General features: G+C 39.7%; 1 protein-coding gene across 1 annotated transcript in view; it reads left to right on the plus strand.

Annotated features, from left to right (window-relative positions):
• The window catches only part of LOC133543903 (protein unc-13 homolog A-like), a 197,799-nt gene that overhangs the window by 149,482 nt on the left and 26,915 nt on the right, over positions 1-21,402 (plus strand). The window contains exons 36-39 of the mRNA XM_061888799.1: positions 15,115-15,171; positions 15,248-15,328; positions 17,897-18,044; positions 18,447-18,503. Of these exons, the coding sequence (XP_061744783.1) occupies positions 15,115-15,171; positions 15,248-15,328; positions 17,897-18,044; positions 18,447-18,503 (343 nt within the window). The remainder of the gene's footprint in view (positions 1-15,114; positions 15,172-15,247; positions 15,329-17,896; positions 18,045-18,446; positions 18,504-21,402) is intronic.

Consider the following 21,402-nt stretch of genomic DNA (forward strand, 5'->3'; position numbering starts at 1 on the left):
CTGGCTGCACGTACACAGCCCTGGGAACATTATTAAAGAGTGAATTCACGCCTGTGCTGCTAAAACCCACCACTCATTGAATTATAACGTGTTCAGCAACATGGAGATGCAGTGTTCAGCATAAAGTGTCTGCCCTGAGATCGGAAGGTCGTGAGTTCAAACCGCGACTATAAAAATGGGAGCCATTACCTCCCTGCTTGGTACTCTGCATCAAGGGTTGGAATTGGGGGTTAAATCACCAAAAACAATTCCAGAGCGTGGCCACCGCTGCTGCTCGCTGCTCCCTTCACCTCCCAGGTGGTGGAACTAGTCAAATGCAGAGGCAAATTTCACCACATCTAGTGTGTGTGTGTGTGACTATCAGTGGTACCTTAACTTTTTTTTAACTTAACATGGGAATACATTACATGTGCAGTGAAGTGTACATTATTTCTAATATCAATACGCACTAAAGAGTCAAGGACACCCTTTTGCATGTTTAAGTGTCTATACAAAGCGCACGGACGTGCGTGTGTCTCTACAAAACTCTCGCGGAATTATAAAACATTTAATCATGGATATAGTGATGGTACATGTGTGATGAAGTGTGTATCGTCTTTGACATCAGTACACACTTCAAGGAAGAGGATACATCATGTTTTTTTTTTTAGTTGCTTGGTCTCTTTTCTTTACACGTGTGAACTGTCGTTCCATCTACAAAATTGGAAGCAAGATGCGTAAGTTAACTTTATGATTTGTAGTTAAATAAGTATCAATCAATCAATCAGATCTGCTTGTATAACCCTAAATCACGAGTGTCTCAAAGGGCTGCACAAGCCACAACGACATCTTTGGCTCAGATTCCACATCAGGGCAATAAAAAACTCAACCCAATGGGATGACAATGAGAAACCTTGGAGGGGACCGCAGATGTGGGACCCACTCCCCTGGGCAACCAGTGCAATGGACGTCAAGTGGATCTAGTTAATAGTGTAAGAGTCCAGTCCATGGTGGGGCCAACAGGTCAGCAGCGCAGAGACGTCCACTCTGGGTCCCGACTTTAAAAAGCTAGCGCCTCATCTCTGGTCACTTAATAACCTTTTCCACGCAGGAGAGGGGGCCAGAGCAGAAAAGAAACGGCAGATCAACTGATCCAAAAGGGGGGGTCTATTTAAAGGCTAGAGTATACAAATACTGAGGTAGCATCTCAAACTGTTACTGGGAGGGCATTCCAGAGTACTGGTGCCCGAATGGAAAACGCTCTATAGCCTGCAGACTTTTTTTGGGCTCTGGGAATCACTAATAAGCCGGGGTTCTTTAAACGCAGATTTCTTGCCGGGACATATGGTACAATACAATCGGCAAGATAGGCTGGATCGAGACCGTGTAGTATTTTATACGTAAGTAGTAAAACCTTAAAGTCACATCTTAAGTGCACAGGAAGCCAGTGCAGGTGAGCCAGTATAGGTGTGTATATATATATATATATGTATATATATATATATATATATATATATATATATATATATATATATATATATATATATATATATATATATATAAGTATAGGCGAAATATGAGCAAACTTTCTTGTTCTTGTCAAAAGTCTAGCAGCCGCATTTTGTACCAACTGTAATCTTTTCATGCTAGACATAAGGAGACCTGAAAATAATACCTTACAGTAATCGAGACGAGACGTAACCAACACATGAATAATGATCTCAGCGTCGCTGGTGGACAAAATGGAACACATTTTAGCGATATTACGGCAATGAAAGAAAGCCGTTTTTGTCACACTCTCCAAGTTAAATTAAAGTATTAATGATTGTCACACACACTCTTGGTGTGGCGAAATTATTCTCTGCATTTGACCCATCACCCTTGATCACCCCCTGGGAGGTGAGGGGAGCAGTGCGCAGCAGCGGTGGCCGCGCCCGGTAATAATTTTTGGTGATTTAACCCCCAATTCCAACTCTTAATGCTGAGTGCCAATCAAGGAGGTAATGGGTCCAAGTTTTATAGTCTTTGGTATGACTCGGCCGGGGTTTGAATTCCCGACCTACCGATCTCAGGGCGGACACTCTAACCCAGGGGTCGGGAACCTTTTTGGCTGAGAGAGCCATACAAGCCAAATATTTTTTAAAGTATTTCCGTGAGAGCCATATATATATATATATATATATTTTTTTTTTTTTAACACTGAATACAACTATATGCGTGCATTTTTAAGAAAGACCAACATGTCTAGAGTATGATAAGTCTTATTCATTTTAATAACATTGTTATTCTGAGGCTAACCAACAAGAAATAAAATACTTCTCACCATTACTGCGACTTCTTGAACAGGTGCGGTAGAAACCGGATGGATGGATGGATGAATGAAAATGCATGGGAATGTTTTATATTTTGAACGTTATTTTTGACATTGTGATTACCAGCGAAAATATATATTAAGCAATGTCAGCTAAGATTTATCTGAGAGCCAGGTGCAGTCATTAAAAGAGCCACATCTGGCTCTCGAGCCATAGGTTCCCTACCCCTGCTCTAACCACTAGGCCACTGAGTAGTTAATGTGTGACTCAAAGGAGAGAGTTGGGTCGAAGACAACACCCAGATTCTTTACCGTGTTAAATGTTAAGGTGATATTATTAAATAGTTGTCTGTACTAAAACATAAAATAATGTTGCTCCTTTCCTATGACACACAGCAAAAAGTCTTGCTTGTCAAAATTGCCCCATCAGGTGGAGGTTCCACAGCGATCGTATCCAAAGACTGTCATTCGCTCCGACGGGAGTGTCTCAAAACCAATTTTGATGTCCTTTTTAATAATGAGTGAAAAGAGCAGCATGTTTACGTTCAAACATACATTATGTCCTCTTATAATGTGTTTAAAGGCAGTGTTGTTGAGCTTTTGAGATGACAGCGCACAACCGTGACGTCACCCCCAGTCTCCGTTTGTGCCGGGTACACACAGACGCTAAGCGGAGAGTTTTGGATCTCTACACTTTGGCCAGCGTTTGTAAAAGTCTGCATTTTTAAAGGCACAAGTATGCGTCTGCGTGTGGACAAGAGGCTTAAACGCAGAGATGAGTATGCCTTTATTAAGTATCTGTTATTGTGGACATGGTCTAAGTCAGATATTGCTGCTTTTTCCAGGTTTCTGATTAAAGTTAAAGTACCAATGATCGTCACACACTCACTAGGTGTGATCAAATTTGTCCTCTGCATTTGACCCAGCCCCTTGTTCACCTTCTGGGAGGTGAGGGCAGCAGTGAGCAGCAGCGGTGGCCGCTCCCGGTAATAATTTTTGGTGATTTAAACCCCAGTTCCAACCCTTGATGCTGAGTGCCAAGCAGGGAGCTAATGGGTCTAATTTTTATAGTCTTTGGTATGACTCGGCCAGGGTTTGAACTCAGAACCTACCGATCTCAGGACGGACAATCTAACTACTAGGCCAGTGTTCCCCAACCTTTTTGTATCCGCGGACCGGTGAACGCTTAATGATTTGTCCCGCGGCCCGGGGGTCGGGGGGTGTCCTTTTTTTTTTCTTCTTTGTCATGAAAAAGGGACGTTTTTGTCATGAAAAAGGGAGTTTTTTGTGGTTTTTGCACTATTTGTAAGTGTATACTGTGTTTTTTTTATGTTGATTTAATACAAAAAAAATAAAAAATATATATATATATATATTTTTTTTTAATAAAAAATTATTTTGCGACCCGGTAGTTGGGGACCACTGTACCAGGCCACTGAGCAGGTCTATTATACACTTTTGAAACTACACTTGTGTGCATGGAGACCGTTTTAACCCCAAATATGGGTTTTTGAAACTCTCTGTGTTCATGTGGACATGGCCTTAGGGTAAAACTATCAGTGAAGCATATAGGAAACACGAAACGTGCAAAAGAATATTGTCTCTATTTATTTTAGTTATTAAAAAAAAACGTGGTCAAAATATTTCAGTACTTTTTGAGCACATTTAACAATACCTAAATAGTGACAACCCTGATAAATATAATCGTGGTATTAAAATTCCGGTAACACTTTAGTATGGGGAACATACTCACCATTAATTAGTTGCTTATTAAAGCAACAAAGACTTAATTTAGAGTTGTTTGGACACTAGGGGAACATATAAGGGTTAGGGCTACTAATAAACAATATTTCTGAAGTTATTGAGGGAAGGCTCTTAGTTAGGCTTACTGGTTGTATAATAAGGCCATGCAGAATAAGGCATTAATTACTTAATGACTAATTAAGAGCCAATATGTTACTAATTTGCATGTTAATTAGAAACTAATTAATGGTGAATATGTGTTCCCCATACTAAAGTGTGACCAAAATGTCAATTTGTTACATCCCTTAATGTATGCTGATTTTTCGACTTAACACTGCCAGATTTCCATACTTGCCAACCCTCCCGATTTTACCGGGAGACTCCCGAATTTCAGTGCCCCTCCCGAAAAGCTCCCGGGGCAACCATTCTATCGAATCTCTCCCGATTTCCACCCAGTCAACATTATCGGGGGAACTGTCTTTACTGTCCTCTACAACATGTCGTTACGTCCGCTTTTCCAGCATTCAAACAACGTGCCGGACCAGTCGCATTTTCTATGCGGCTTCTATACACACAACTGAATGCAATGCATACTTGGTCAACAGCCATACAGGTCACACTGAGGGTGGCCGTATAAACAACTTTAACACTGTTATAAATACGCGCCACACTGTGAACCCACACCAAACAAGAATGACAAACACATTTCGGGAGAACATCCGCACTGTAACACAACATAGACACAACAGAACAAATACCGGAACGCTACAATATACAACCCCCAACTCGGGAATTAATAGGTCTCAAGGTTGGCAAGTATGCAGATTTCGTATCTGAAAATTCCGCAAAACCGAAAACTTTTAGACATTTATAAAAAAATAAAACAAAAACAGATTAACACTCTTCTTCCTCCCTCTTCTCTTCTAATCTTGTCTTGTGACAAGACAGTCGCATGGTGCATTTCTGGTGTTGGCGGGCCCCTTCTCGAAATCAATCCCCACCAATCAGCGCCCTTGTCGTCTCCTCTTCCTGTGCCTGCCTCTCCAACAGGAAGTGGCCCCTTCTGGTGTCGCCGTGTTCGTGTTTCACTGCACCGGGACCCCTCCCGCCCCCCCGGTGCCGGGCAGGGGGGCTCCGACCCCTCGGCAATGTCGTATCTTCTCGTGTCTTGTCCCCCCACCCCGATCTTCTTCTGCCCCCTTTCCCCCCTCACACCTTTCTCACCTGTTTGAACTGTGACCCAGACCCCCACCTCCTCCCCCGCCCCCCCCTCCTCAAGTCCCCCACTGTGGGTGTGTTGCTTGCATCTGATCTCTCTTCAACGTGTGAACGTACTGACTGCAGTCTTCTCCCACTAAACACGCTACACTGCCATGTTTGTCTCTCCAAGGACCGTTGGTGTTGGTCTGTCCTGGTTTGGTTTCATGTTCTGTTGTTGAGGCTGACTAACCGCTGGTTTTAATCGATGCTCTCAGGTTTATGGCAAGAGATGTAAGCACCTGGTATGTTTTTGGTTAATTGGACGTGCTGGTCAAACATATGCCCGAAGCTCTGCCCCATGGTGTACAGTGGAGCCTCCATTCACCAACCTGATTGGTTCTTGAACAGGGTTTGCAAAATGGAAAAGTTCATATGGTGAAGCAACTTTCTCCATAAGAAACAAAGTAAATAAGAATAATAAAGTAAAGAAACATGACATAACATAACAAGGGAGTGACAGGTCAACTTTCTTTTTTATTAACGAGCCAAAACGACGATGACGACGACCAGCTGTTGTCTTGCGCTGCTCTGCCAAAACGCACACACAAAAGTCCCGTCGGTGCCCTCACAAACGGTCAGAAATCCCCTAATCCTTAACTTTGACCACCATATTGTGACAATAATAAACAATTGGTAAAACTTTAGTATGGGGAACACATTTTCACCATTAATTAGTTGCTTATTGACATGCAAATTAGTAAAAAAAAAAACTACTTAGATTTATATCGCGCTTTTTTAGACACTCAAAGCGCTCACAGAGAAGTTGACTCAACATGCATTCACACCTGGTGGTGGTAAGCTACATCAGTAGCCACAGCTGCCCTGGTGGTAGACTGAAGGAGGCGTGGCTGCCACCTATCATTCATTCATCATTCATTCACCAGTGTGAGTGCACCGGGGGCAAAGCGAGAAGTGTCCTGCCCAAGGACACAACAGCAGCGATTTTTTTGTATGTCAATAGGTGGGAAACGAACCTGCAACCCTCAGGTTTCTGGCCGGCCACTCTACCCACTATGCCATGCCGCCCCATAACAACGCCCGGTAACATATTGGCTCCTAATTTAAAGGCCTACAGAAATGAGATTTTCTTATTTAAACGGGGATAGCAGGTCCATTCTATGTGTCATACTTGATGATTTCGCGATATAGCCATATTTTTACTGAAAGGATTTAGTAGAGAACATAGACGAAAAAGTTTGTAACTTTTGGTCGCTAATAAAAAAGCCTTGCCTGCACCAGAAGTAGCAGACAATATGGGCATGACATCACGGGTTGTGGAGCTCTTCACATCTGAACATTGTTTACAATCATGGCCACCAGCAGCGAGAGCGATTCGGACCGAGAAAGCGACGATTTCCCCATTAATTTGAGCGAGGATGAAAGATTCGTGGATGAGGAAAGTGAGAGTGACGGAATAGAAAAAAATAAAAATAATAAAAAGACGAGGGCAGTGGGAGCGATTCAGATATTAGACCAATTTACTAGGATCATTCTGGAAAATCCCTTATCTGCTTATTGTGTTACTAGTGTTTTAGTGAGATTATATGGTCGTACCTGTACAACCTGAAGGTCGGCCCCGCACCTTTCTTCAGCACCAGTCGACGGGTGGTGGCGATGCCCATCTCTGCCCTTCGCAAGGGACCCTCTTCGAAACACGATCTTTCGAAATGATTGCTGCATAATACACTGTACTTTGTGTGTGTGGTCCAATCCAACCGTGTTCGCTTGACCGCTCTGTTCCATAGTAAAGCTTCATTGTCATCTTTCGGGAATGTAAACAATGAAACACCGACTTTGTTTGTGTTGCTAAAGGCGGACGCAATACAACGCTTCCCACCTACAGCTTTCTTCTTTGATGTCTCCATTATTCATTGAACAAATTGCAAAAGATTCAGCAACACAGATGTCAAGGATACTGTGGAATTATGCGATGAAAACAGACTACTTATAGCTTGGAACGGTGCTGGAACAAAATGTCCTCTACAATGCGTGACATCATCCATCATCATACCGCTACGTTTTAGCATGATACTTCCGTGCGAAATTTAAAATTGCAATTTAGTAAACTAAACCGGCCGTATTGGCATGTGTTGCAATGTTAATATTTCATCATTGATATATAAACTATCAGACTGCGTGGTCGGTAGTAGTGGGTTTCAGTAGGCCTTTAAGTACTTATTAATGCCTTATTCTGCATGGCCTTATTCAAAAAGTTAAAGTACCAATGATTGTCACACACACACTAGGTGTGGCGAAATTATTCTCTGCATTTGACCCATCCCCCTTTGATCACACGCCCTGGGAGGTGGGGGGAGCAGTGAGCAGTAGCGGTGGCCGCACCCAGGAATCATTTATGGTGATTTGACCCCCAATTCCAACCCTTGATGCTGAGTGCCAAGCAGGGAGGTAATGGGTCCCATTTTTATAGTCTTTGGTATGACTCGGCCAGGGATTTGAACTCACGACCTACAGATCTCAGGGCGGACACTAGGCCACTGAATAGGTCTATTATACAGCCAGTAAGCCATTGACTAAGAGTCTTCCCTCAATAACCTCAAAATGATTGCTTATTAGTAACCCTAACCCTTATATAAGTAACTCTATATTAAGTATGTGTTACTTTACTAAGCAACCAATAAATGGTGAATATGTTCCCCATATTAAAGTGTCATCAAACATTTAAATCCGTAAAACCCACTTACATGAACATTGGCTGACGAAAATGGAGCAGACAGACAAACGGGATAGAAGGCAGGGATCGGGGTGTGTACCCTTGGAAGAGGTGCCGCTGAACGAGAGGTAGCTCTTTTCCTCTGCTGTGAAATAAGTCCGTTTTGGCATCTTTTTCCCAAAAAAAGTCATGTCTCCTCACAATTAAAACTTGCTCTGGTACAAAGCCTGCTTGTGAGCGCCTATTAATGAACCTACGTATTTTTCGGGCTATAAGGCAGACTTAAAATCCTTTCATTTTCTCAAAACTCGACAGTGCGCCTTATTGTCTGGTGCGCCTAATGTATGGAATAATATTGGTTTTGCTTACCGACCTCAAAGCCCTTTTATTTGGTACATGGTGAAATGATTAGTGTGACCAGTAGATGGCAGTCACACATTAGAGATACATGTAGACTGAAATATGACTCAAGTAAACACCACCAACATCTTATATGTTCCATTAAAAATATAGAACATGACACTCAGCGCTCAAAAATCTATCATGTTCTAGTACGACTTGGTAAGCTATGAAGCCGCACCGCTTTATGAATTGTCGGCGTATTAAACATAGAAGTATTATTGTGGTGTGTGTATAAGGTAAGACATATAATCTGGCATTATGCAAAAACAACTTTTCTTACCTTCTGGTACCTGCTGGTCTGTATTTGGGATCTGTATAAGTCCTGTATATTTGCGCGCATCCGCCTTTGTGGTCCATGCCAGCAACATAGTCAATAAGCTTTTTCTTTTTCTCTATCTTCTTGTTATGGGACATTCATCCTCCGCTGTTGCCCTTTCTGATATAAAGTAGAGTAAAGTTCTTACTTATATTCGTCAGTAAACTCGCCATGAAAGCGCTAAAACATACCAGTGTAGTGAGTTTACATTATCCACCCAGGGAACTTTAGTTATTAGAGTTTCGGTGGAACGTTTTTTCGTGGGACACATTTCTGGCGTTGTTGTTGCACTACTCAGCCACGGTTGAGAAGATGCCGCTCAGTTATTGATTGAAGTAAAGTCTGAATGTCATTAAAACAGTTAGCTCCGTCTTTTGACACTTCTTCCACTCCCGTCCTTGCACGCTACACCGCTACAACAAAGATGACGGGGAGAAGACGCTGCCAAAGGTGAGCCACGTAAATAAGTCCGCCCACAAAACGGCGCATCCTGAAACGGCTTGAAGATGATCTGTAAAACATAATCTATGCAACATTTTGACCAAAGAACCACCATTAAATGTTATGTAAACCACAAGGAAGTGTTTTACATTTGGAAAAAAACAATAATATGACTCCTTTAATGCGACCTATAATTCGATGTGCCTTCTGTATGAAAAAAGACCTCGTCAGTGCGCCTTATAATCCGGTGCGCCCTATGGTCCGGAAAATACGGTACTCCTTACAAAGTATTTTGTTAAACTTCCCAGTGATTCCCTCCTTCTTTCCATGCTGGTCTGTTGTCTTTGTGGACTCGTATCGAGTTGGCAAGATGAACAAAACTTGTCAAAAAGCAAAACAACCAAAAAAAAAAAGGCCAGCACAGAAGTGACTAGTAGCGTAGTGCTGCAAGTGACATGGAGGGCTGTGCCTCACCAAAAATGCTGCACCCTGATTTTTGCCTGCAAGCAGACACAAAATGAATGAATGGATTTTTTGTAAACAGAGACCTGGTTTGCACATGTTTGGCTCCATCTAATAGTTTGCAAATAGAAATGGTTAGTAAATCGATGCTCCACTGTACACATAAATTAGTGATGGGATAATTTTGATCCTTTTTTAAAAAAATAATCGGTAAAAGTTATTAAATTTGTATTCATTTTTTTTTTTTTTAAAGGCATACATTGTCAAATAAGAGCATATTTGTATTACTTAATGAAATCACAGAACAACCAGACTGGGCTGCCTTTAAGTAAACATAAATACATTCATGTAATCAAATGTGGAAAAAGTTATATTTTCTAATTATTTTTTTCTGATTAATGTATTCCTGAGTTAATTTACATATATTGTGACCTTATTTGGTTCACTTTGTTATAATGATGCTGTGCCTTGATAAGCATTACTACAAAAGAAAAAAAAACAAATACATTTTTTTATTCAAAATAAATTACAAATCGGTGTTTAAACATTTTACAATTGTTTTATCTTTATAAGTGGACATTATTTTTTTTGTTTTATGTGTATGTTGGCACAAAAAAATTCAATATGGAATTGCATGTGTGAACAAACATTAACTGTACTTAACATGTACAGTTGTGGTCAAAAGTTTACATACACTTGTGAAGTACATAATGTCATGGCTGTCTTGAGTTTACAATTATTTTTACAACTTTTATTTTTTTTTGTGATTGGAGCACATACTTGTTGGTCACAAAAAATATTCATGAAGTTTGGCTCTTTTATAAATTTATTATGGGTCTACTGAAAATGTGACCAAATCTACTGGGTCAAAAGTACACTTACAGCAATGTTAATATTCGGTTACATGTCCCTTGGCAAATTTTACTGAAATAAGGCGCTTTTGGTAACCATCCACAAGCTTTTGGCAAGCTTCTGCTTGAATTTTGGACCACTCCTCTTGATAAAATTGGTGCAGTTCAGCTAAATGTGTTGGTTTTCTGACATGGACTTGTTTCTTCAGCATAGTCCACACGTTTAAGTCAGGACTTTGGGAAGGCCATTCTAAAACCTTAATTCTAGCCTGATTTAGCCATTCCTTTACCGCTTTTGACCTGTGTTTGGGGTCATTGTCCTGTTTGGAACACCCAATTGTGCCCAAGACCCAACCTCAGGGCTGATGATTTTAGGTTGTCCTGAAGAATTGGGAGGTAATCCTCCTTTTTCATTGTCCCATTTACTCTCTGTAAAGCACCAGTTCCATTGGCAGCAAGACAGACCCAGAGCATAATACTACCACCACCATGCTTGACGGTAGGTATGGTGTTCGTGGGTATAAAGGCCTCACCGTTTATTCTCCTAACATATTGCTGGGTATTGAGGCCAAACAGTTCCGTTTTTGTTTCATCTGACATCACGTAGACAAAGATAAGACCTTCCGGAGGAAATTTATGTGGTCCAATCCGTCTATCACAAAAAAATAAGAGTTGTAGAAATTATTGGAAACTCAAGACAACCATTACATTATGTTCTTTACAAGTGTCTTTTGACCTCGACTGTAGATTTACTCTGTTTCCTTCTGTAGCGCATGGAGGCAGCAAACTGTCCGAAGTATTGGATAATTGTAAAAAAAAAAAAAAATGGGAAAAAGCACCATTTGCATATTTTCCACTTGTGTGTGACACCAGGTGTGCCCTCAGAATCAGACATAGGGAGTTCCATGGTTTGCACTGTAGACTCTGAATGGAGCGACCCATGTAAAATCTTCCGTTTTGTCCCACGGAAGATTAATAAGAATTGTTTATTATGTCTCCGGCATCTATGATTGTTTAACACGTCGTAGCATCCGGCCATTGAGAAAAATGTAGCCATTGGCTACTCCGACAACTACTACTGCTCCTTGTTTTAACCACATGCTCTCTTTCCAGGGGAGGCTGAAGAGTGCTTCTCACAGTGATGTAAGAACTAAACCCCTTCAGATCAATGTGTCTCGTCCATCTCTTCTATATGTCTTCTCCGTGTCTTTGTCTCGCTCCCTCAGCTCGCCAATCTAACAAAGCCGTGGAAATATTGATCCCCCCCCCTTACACTTCCTTTTGTTTTCACGCATCTTTCACCATGTTGGATGGTAGCTGCCTTCCTCACGTTGACATACAACTAGGTCCAGAAATATTTGGACGATGAGTTTTTTTTTTTATGATATTGTCTTAATATACCACCACACAGGAATTAAAAGGAAGAATTTAAGATGTAATGGAGGCGTAAGCGTTGAGCAGGAATTTAAGAGCGTTGAGGAAAGGTGGTGGTGTTGTATTCACTTAGTGCAGGGGTCGGCAACCCAAAATGTTGAAAGAGCCATATTGGACCAGAAATACCCCCACAAAATCTGTCTGGAGCCACAAAAAATGTAAAGACTTATACAAGTGTTATAATGAAGGCAACACATGATGTAAGTGTTTATATTAGTTGTATTAGACTACTATCAAAATTACTTTAAAAGTCTTATAAAAGTGTTAAAATGAAGGCAACACTTGATGTGTCTATTAGATTACTATCAGAATTACTTTAAAAGTTGTATATAAGCTCTAAAATGAAGGCAACACAAGATGTGCCTATATTAGCTATATTAAAAAACTATCAAAATGACTTTAAAAGTTTTATATAAGTGTTATAATGAAGGCAACACTTGTGTCTATATTAGTTGTATTAGATGACTATCAAAATGACTTTAAAACGTTTATCAAAGTGTTCAAATGAAAGAAACACACAAAATAAGTGTGTATGTTAGTTATGTTAGCCTACTATCAAAATCACTTTAAAAGTGTTATTTAAGTGTTAAAATGAAGGCAACACATGATGTGTCTATATTAGCCTACTATCAAAATGACTCTAAAAGTATTAGGTAAGTGTTATAATGAACACGACACGTGATTTAAATGTCTATATTAGCTATATTAGCCTACTATCAAAATTATTTTAAAAGTTTTAAATTAGTTATAATAAAGACAACACATGATGTAAGTGTTCATATTAGTTATGTTAGACCTACTATCAAAATGACTTTAAAAGTCTTATAAAAGTGTTAAAATGAAGGCAACACATAATGTGTCTATTAGATTACTATCAGAATTACTTTAAAAGTCTTATATAAGCTTTAAAATGAAGGCAACACAACTATATTAAAAAACTATCAAAATAACTTTAAAAGTCTTATATAAGTGTTATAATGAAGACAACACGTGTCTATATTAGTTATATTAGATTACTATCAAAATGACTTTAAAAGTTTTATAAAAGTGTTCAAATGAAGGAAACACATGATGTGTCTATATAAGTTATGTTTGACTTCTATCAAAATGATTTTAAAAGTCTTATAAAAGTGTTAAAATGAAGGCAACATATGATGTGTCTATATTAGTTATATTAAACTATCAAAATGACTTTAAAAGTCTTATAAAAGTGTTAAAATGAAGGCAACACATAATGTAAGTATCTATTAGATTACTATCACAATTACTTTAAAATCTTATATAAGCTCTAAAATGAAGGCAACACAAGATGTGTCTATATTAACTATATTAAAAAACTATCAAAATAACTTTAAAAGTCTTATATAAGTGTTATAATGAAGGCAACACATGTGTCTATATTAGTTGTATTAGATTACTATCAAAATGACTTTAAAAGTTTTATAAAAGTGTTCAAATGAAGGAAACACACAATGTAAGTGTGTATATTAGTTATGTTAGACTAATATCAAAATCACTTTAAAAGTCTTATTTAAGTGTTGAAATGAAGGCAACACATGATGTGTCTATATTAGACTACGATCAAAATTACTTTAAAAGTATGATGTAAGTGTTATAATGAACACAACACATGATTTAAGTGTCTATATTAGCTATAATAGACTACTATAAAAATTATTTTAAAAGTGTTAAGTGTTTTAATGAAGACAACACATGATGTGTCTATATTATGTTAGACTACTATCAAAATGACTTCAAAAGTCTTATACAAGTGTTAAAATGAAGGCAACACATGATGTGTCTATATTAGCCTACTATCAAAATGACTTTAAAAGTCTTAAATAAGTGTTATAATGAAGACAACAAATGTCAGTGTCTTTATTAGCGATATTAGACTACTATCAAAATAACTTCAAAAGTCTTATATAAGTGTTATAATAAAGACAACACAGTCTATATTAGCTAAAATAGCCTACTATCAAAATGACTGTGTCGCAGGTTGATGCAAATCTTCATCGACAGAAATGTTGAATTTATTCTACTAATTTTTACAACATTGGAAAACATTACTAAAACGGACACACAGCTCGCATAAATAGCATGAGTATCGATCAGCCCAGAGTCACACAGTGACCAAACATGTCTGATTAGCGCTCCACACGAGTCAATAACGTCAGCAGAGCTCACTTTTTGTGGATTCCCGCACAGCATAAAAAGTTTGATGGACAAAATGAAGACAAAGAAGGAGAGGCCTAACACACGTCTTTATATGGCAGCATTGATGAAAGTTGTACATGCAAACAAACTATGGTGCGTTCAAGGACAAATTGACCAAATACTCACATCAGTGAAGCATGTTTAATATAAACAGTGGGATTTCTAACAATTAGGAAGGTTTGTGTCGTGTTTTTCCTCCTACAGGAACCATATTACAGGGTTTCCCACACATTCATGTATTTGTGGCGGCCCGCTACGAAAGAATTACGGCCGCCACAAATAAAATTTAAAATTTTAAAAACATATATATAGCCCTTCCCCCCCACCCGCCCCGCCCCCCCACATCCCCCCACCCTTGCTTTTGACTCGCTCGACCGCTCATAAAAGCAATGGGACTCTGTCTGTGAATGGAGCTTGTAGTTACATATTATATAAATATGTAAATATTATATAAATATGTATATAAATGTGTGCATAAAGTGTTGTAATTATATTCCAACTCTGCGTTCTTCTTGGTCATCGCCCCCCCAACCCCCCCACCCCCCAACCTCCCCGACCCCTGCCGCCCAACCACAAATAGATAACTGATCTGTGGGAAACACTGTATTAAAACAAACTTTTTCATGCATTTTTGAAAAAAGCTCCAGGGAGCCACTAGGGCGGCGCTAAAGAGCCGCTTGTGGCTCAAAAGCCGCGCGTTCCCAACCCCTGACTTAGCGGACTTTTGTACATGTGCCACACTCTTGTTAGGCGGCTAGTTGTGTGTGTGTGTGTGTGTGTGTGTGTGTGTGTGTGTGTGTGTGTGTGTGTGTGTGTGTGTTCGAGAGTGCAAGTAAATGTCAACCTCTCTTTGTACTCACCCTGTGTTGACAGCACATGACGGAGAAAAAGTGCCCTGACATTGTGTAAAAGAGTATGTGCCTGTGGGAAATGTCCCTGTCCTCTGTGTGACCTTGCCTTGTATTATCCTGCTCAGTTTGAATGGAACTCCAACACAACTTTGTCCTCCTGGTTTGTCTCCCCACAGGGCACTCAGCTCATCTTCAATGCTGCCAAAGAGCTGGGTCAGCTGTCCAAACTGAAGGTACCGTGAGCCGTACTTTGCAAACGTTTGGACGCTGAACAGTTTGACCCTGATTGCTTCCCGCCGTCTTGCTCAGGAGCACATGGTTCGGGAGGAGGCAAAGGCGCTCACGCCCAAGCAATGTGCCGTCATAGAACTGGCCCTGGACACCATCAAGGTGGGGACGCACTGATTGGTGCAGATTCTTTATTGCCATTAAGTGCTGTGTTTTACATGTAGTTGCCTGAACTCCACCTTAATTGCTTGGATTTTACGGCCCAATGAATTCTGGTGGTGGTCAACCTAGCTCTGTTCTCAATGGGTACTAGGCGCCATTTAGCCTTTGTCGAAGAAAAAGTGCCCTATGCTTGTGTTGTTTTCGGCAGTACCAATTGTTCAAATCGCGAAAAGGATAAATGTTTTTTCAGAGTTCTTTGAAATTTAATCAAAAGTGGCGGAAAAGTGCGAGAGTTTATGAAACGACGACAAGAAAACCATGCAGTTCACACTCCAGTCCAAGGTACCAGAGTCGAAGAATGCATGAGTTGTTAATGATCACTTCGTTAAAGTTAAAGTACCACTGACACCACACACACACTAGGTGTGGTGAAACTACCCTCAACATTCGACCCATCCCCTCGTTCCGCCCCCTGGGAGGTGAGGGGAATAGTGATCAGCAGCGGTGGCCGCGCTCAGGAATCATTTTGGGTGATTTAACCCCCAATTCCAACCCTTGATGCTGAGATTTAGCCGTTCTCGAAGAAATCATGCGCTATGCTTGTGTTGTTTCCGACTGTACGAATTGTTCAAATCGCGAGAAGGAAAAAGGTTTCTTCTGAGTTCCTTGAGAGTTAATCAAAAGTGGCGAAAGAGTGCAAGATTTTACTAAACAACGACGAGAAAATCATGCAGTTCACACTCCAGTCCAAGGTACCAGAGTCGAAAAAAGCATGAGTTGTCAGTGATCACTTTGTTAAAGTTATAGTTAACTGATAGTCACACACACACTAGGCGTGGTGAAATTACCCTCTGCATTTGACCCATCCCCTTGTTCCACCCCCTGGAAGGTGAGGGGAGCAGTGAGCAGCAGCGGTGGCCGCGCTCGGGAATCATTTTTGATGATTGAACCCCCAATTCCAACCCTTGATGCTGAGTGCCAAGCAGGGAGGTAATGGCTCCCATTTTTTAAAGTCTTTGGTATGACGTGGCCGGGGTTTGAACTCACGACCTTCCGATCTCAGGGCGGACACTCTAAAGCAGGGGTCACTAACGTTTTTGAAACCAAGAGCTTCTTCTTGGGTACTGGTTAATGCGAAGGGCTACCAGTTTGATACACACTTAGATAAATTGCCAGAAATAGCCAATTTGCTCAATTTAACTTTAATAAACAAATCTATATATATAAAAAAAATGGGTATTTCTGTCTGTCATTCCGTCGTACATTCTTTTTCCTTTTACGGAAGTTTTTTTTGTAGAGAATAAATGATGAAAAAAACACTTAATTGAACAGTTTAAAAGAGGAGAAAACACGTAAAAAAGGAAAATAAAATTTTGAGACGTAGTTCATCTTCAATTTCGACTCTTTAAAATTCAAAATTCCACCCAAAAAAATTAAGAGAAAAACTAGCTAATTCTAATCTTTTTGAAAAAATTAAAAAAATATTTTATGGATCATTAGGATTTTTTCCTGATTAAGATTAATTTTATAATTTTGATGACATGTTTTAAATAGGTTAAAATCCAATCTGCACTTTGTTAGAATACATAACAAATTGGACCAAATAATTATTTCTTCTAGATTTTCCAGAACAAAAATTTTAAAAGAAATTCAAAAGACTTTGAAATAAGATTTAAATTTGATTCTACAGATTTTCTAGATTTGCCAGAATATTTTTGGGGAATTTTAATCATAATAAGTTTGAAGAAATATTTCACAAATATTCTTCGTCGAAAAAATAGAAGCTAAAATTAAGAATTAAATTAAAATGTATTTATTATTCTTTACAATAAAATAAAATACATGAACATTGATTTAAATTATCAGGAAAGAAAAGTAAGGAATTTAAAAGGTAAAAAGGTATATGTGTTTAAAAATCCTAAAATCATTTTTAAGGTTGTATTTTTTTCTCTAAAATTGTCTTTCTAAAAGTTATAAGAAGCAAAGTAAAAAAAAAAAAAAAGAATTTATTTAAACAAGTGAAGACCAAGTCTTTAAAATATTTTCTTGGATTTTCAAATTGTATTTGAGTTTTGTCTCTCTTAGAATTAGAAATGTCGAGCAAAGCGAGACCAGCTTGCTAGTAAATAAGTCAAATTAAAAAAATAGAGGCAGCTCACTGGTAAGTGCTGCTATTTGAGCTATTTTTAGAACAGGCCAGCGGGCGACTCATCTGGTCCTTACGGGCTACCTGGTTCCCGCGGGCACTGTGTTGGTGACCCTTGCTCTAAAGGTTTGTTTGATATACTTTTATCGTTTATTACGTACCATTTAAGTAGTATCTTGATATTATCTGTTTTGAACATGTGTTTCTAAAAGCACCAACTCGGCGAGTCTAAAAGAAAGCAAATGTAAGCAAAACCTAAAATCATTAATAAAAAAAACAGTAATTAATGGTCACACTTGCATTGCATCCTATAAACTTTATCAGTTGGGCACTTTTTTAAAGACGGCAACCACTCATCAAAGAGCTGCCCTGGACTAAAAACACCTAAAAAGTTACATTTATCTGTGTTTGTCTGCCTTTAGCAATATTTCCATGCCGGGGGTGTTGGTCTGAAGAAGACTTTCTTGGAGAAGAGTCCTGATCTGCTGTCCCTGCACTACGCCCTGTCCCTCTACACGCAGGCCACAGACAAACTTATTAGGACCTTTGTCCAGTCCCAGAACGCACAAGGTAAGCACTTTAGCCACCACTTTAGCAAATGTCCATCACTCTTTTAAAGTGTGAGGGCAAGTTTAGTGTTTCTCTAACGCAGCATTAAAAATATAAACACTTCTAAATGCTGAGTCTACATGCAGGATGGCTTTTCGGCTCCTATTTTGCAAAGAAAAGACCCACACCCGCCCCCATTTGACTGTCAGGCTGCCACGTAACAGCCGTCATGTTTTTAGCGGTTCTGCAGCTGACAAAATGTCCTCAAACACCTCTGCCAGAGCAACAATTTAAGCGGGGGAGTGGCATTGTGTCTTCTGCATGCCGCAGGAGGAATTCCACTAAACCAGTGTTTTTAATTATGTGACTTTTTCTTCATCTCTTCTGCTTTTCTCTGTCCTGTCCCCCCCGTCTGTGGGCCAGTGTTTGGCGGCAAGGGGGTGAGGTTCACCACTAGTGAGGATGTTTACCCAGAAAAGGGTACGTTTCACCCTGGTTCATACCTTTTGAGGCATCCAGGAAGCGTCCAGACCCCCACCTCCCCCAGCACCTCCATGCATCCCCAAAAAGTCCCCCCTCTGCCTGCATAGACTGAACATAACCCCCCTACCCCATCCCCTCTTTTTTCCGACCTCGGCCTTTCTCCGTCTCTTACATCTGGAGGACTTTATGCATTCATGCATGCACTGATGTCTGTTTGGATACTAAATACATACGCCCCTTCTCTGTATGTATGAGCAACAAGCATGACACGCGGACATCAGACGGCAACGAATAGGAATGCATCAAAGTGTGGCGGAGCATGACATCATCGTTAAAGGCCTACTGAAATGAGATTTTCTTATTTAAACGGGGATAGCAGGTCCATTCTAAGTGTCATACTTGATCATTTCGCGATATTGCCATATTTTTGCTGAAAGGATTTAGTAGAGAACATCCACGATAAAGTTCGCAACTTTTGGTGCTAACAGAAAAGCCCTGCCTTTACCGGAAGTCGCTGACGATGACGTCACGGGTTTTAGGGCTCCTCACATCTTCACATTGTTTCTAATGGGAGCCTCCAACAAAAACAGCTATTCGGACCGAGGAAACGACCATGTCCCCATTAATTTGAGCGAGAATGAAAGATTTGTGTTTGAGGATATTGATAGCGACGGGCTAGAAAAAAAAACAAAAAGTTAAAAAAAAAAATGGATTCAGATGTTTTTAGACACATTTACCAGGATAATTCTGGGAAATCCCTTATCTTTCTATTGTGTTGCTAGTGTTTTAGTGAGTTTAACAGTACCTGATAGTCGGAGGTGTGTGTCCACGGCCGGGTGTTGACGCGCAGGGTCTCAGGGAAGTCGACGGCAGCTGTATGGGCGGCGCAAGCTCAGCTGATCTCCGGTAAGAAGCAACTTTTTACCACAATTTTCTCACCGAAACCTGCTGGTTGACATTCGGTTGGGATCCATGTTCGCTGTGATCCATAGTAAAGTTTCACCTCTGTGAATTTTAAACAAGGAATCACCGCGTGTTTGTGTGGCTAAAGGCTAAAGCTTCCCAACTCCATCTTTTTACTTTGACTTCTCCAATATTAATTGAACAAATTGCAAAGGATTCAGCAACACAGATCTCCAAAATACTGTGTAATTATGCAATTAAAGCAGACGACTTTTAGCTGTGTGTGTGTTCAGCGCTCATATTTCCTAACAGCCCGTGACGTCACGCGTACACGTCATCATTACGCGACGTTTTCAAGAAAAAACGCCGGGAAATGTAAAATTGCAATTGAGTAAACTAAAAAGGCCGTATTGGCATGTGTTGCAATGTTAATATTTCATCATTGATATATAAACTATCAGACTGCGTGGTGGGTAGTAGTGGGTTTCAGTAGGCCTTTAAGGGCCCCGAGGGCCGAGCGAGTGTGTGTGCGTGGGCGAGGGAAAAGAGCTGACGGGGGTTTGGGTGACACTCCATTGTGCATTTACCAGCGAGCCAGGCTTGTTAGGAATATTGATGATGGATCTTCTCATAGTGGCGATGTGAGCGGAGGTTTGCTCTACTCATCCTGAACCAATCACAAACGGCCGCGCAGGTCATGTGCTCTGATTTCTGCTAGTTGGATTAGTGTCAAAAGGACACCCACTCACATTCAAGAGCGAAATATATGAAGTGATTACAGTAGGCGAGAGAGAATTTGTTGTGTTTCACCGGTACAGTATTTGTCCACAAGGGATGTAAATATTGACTTTAATATTGGATAATAATAATTTACTTTCACTGGATAGTTCTTACGGAAGGAGGTGATTTGAACATGGCAAGAGAAACCAGACTAATGTTGTCCTGAAAGCTTCACCGAGAACAATAATAGCTTATCACATGAAAACACAGTACAGGCCAAAAGTTTGGACACACCTTATCCTCATTCACTGCGTTTTCTTTATTTTCATGAGTATTTACATTGTAGATTGCCACTGAAGGCATCAAAACTATGAACGAACACGTGTGGAGTTATGTACTTAAGCAAAAAAAAAGGTGAAATAAATGAAAACGTGTTCTATACTCTAATCCAGGGGTGTCAAACGTACGGCCGCGGACAGGTTTTATCCGGATGAGTTTGCAAAGTATAAAAATAAGCCGGAATTTTTTAATAAAAGAAACTGCTGTTATAAATGTGTCCACAAGATGTCACAATAGCAATTCTTTGTATTTTTGTCGATGATGCTACATATGTAAAAAAAAAAAAAAAAAAAAAAATCACGTTAGTGCACCAATCGAGGAAAATAATCAAACTACATAAATAGCGTCCCATAATTTGATTTTGCTATTGTTTTTTTTATCTTGATAGATTGAAAATGAACATTAATGAGTTGACTATGAACATTTATCACGTAATTTATTCAGAAAGTCTAAACAACGTCAAAAAAACATAAAATATTATATACTTTAACATCAATACATTTTAATTTTCCTGAGGGAACTCTCCTGAAGGAGTCAACAAAGTACTATCTATCTATCTATCTATCTATCTATCTATCTATCTATCTATCTATCTATCTATCTATCTATCCATCCATCCATCTAAACGCAAGATGAAAGTGTAAAAAAATCCAAAAACAACATAATGATGATTTTCTTGTTCTATTTTTAAACCAAGAAAACAATCACAACTTGTCTTTATTTCCAAGTTATCATGCCGTTATTTTACCAGTCCGGCCCACTTGGGAGTAGATATTTCTCCATGTGGCCCCCGATCTGGAATGAGTTTGACACCCCTGCTCTAGTTTCTTCAAAATAGCCACCCTTTGCACACTCTTGGCATTCTCTCGATGAGCTTCAAGCACACCTATGAAGTAAAAAAAAAATCATTTCAGGTGACTACCGCTTGAAGCTC

Source organism: Nerophis ophidion, linkage group LG26 (genome assembly GCF_033978795.1).
Source record: "Nerophis ophidion isolate RoL-2023_Sa linkage group LG26, RoL_Noph_v1.0, whole genome shotgun sequence".
NCBI lineage: Eukaryota > Metazoa > Chordata > Actinopteri > Syngnathiformes > Syngnathidae > Nerophis > Nerophis ophidion.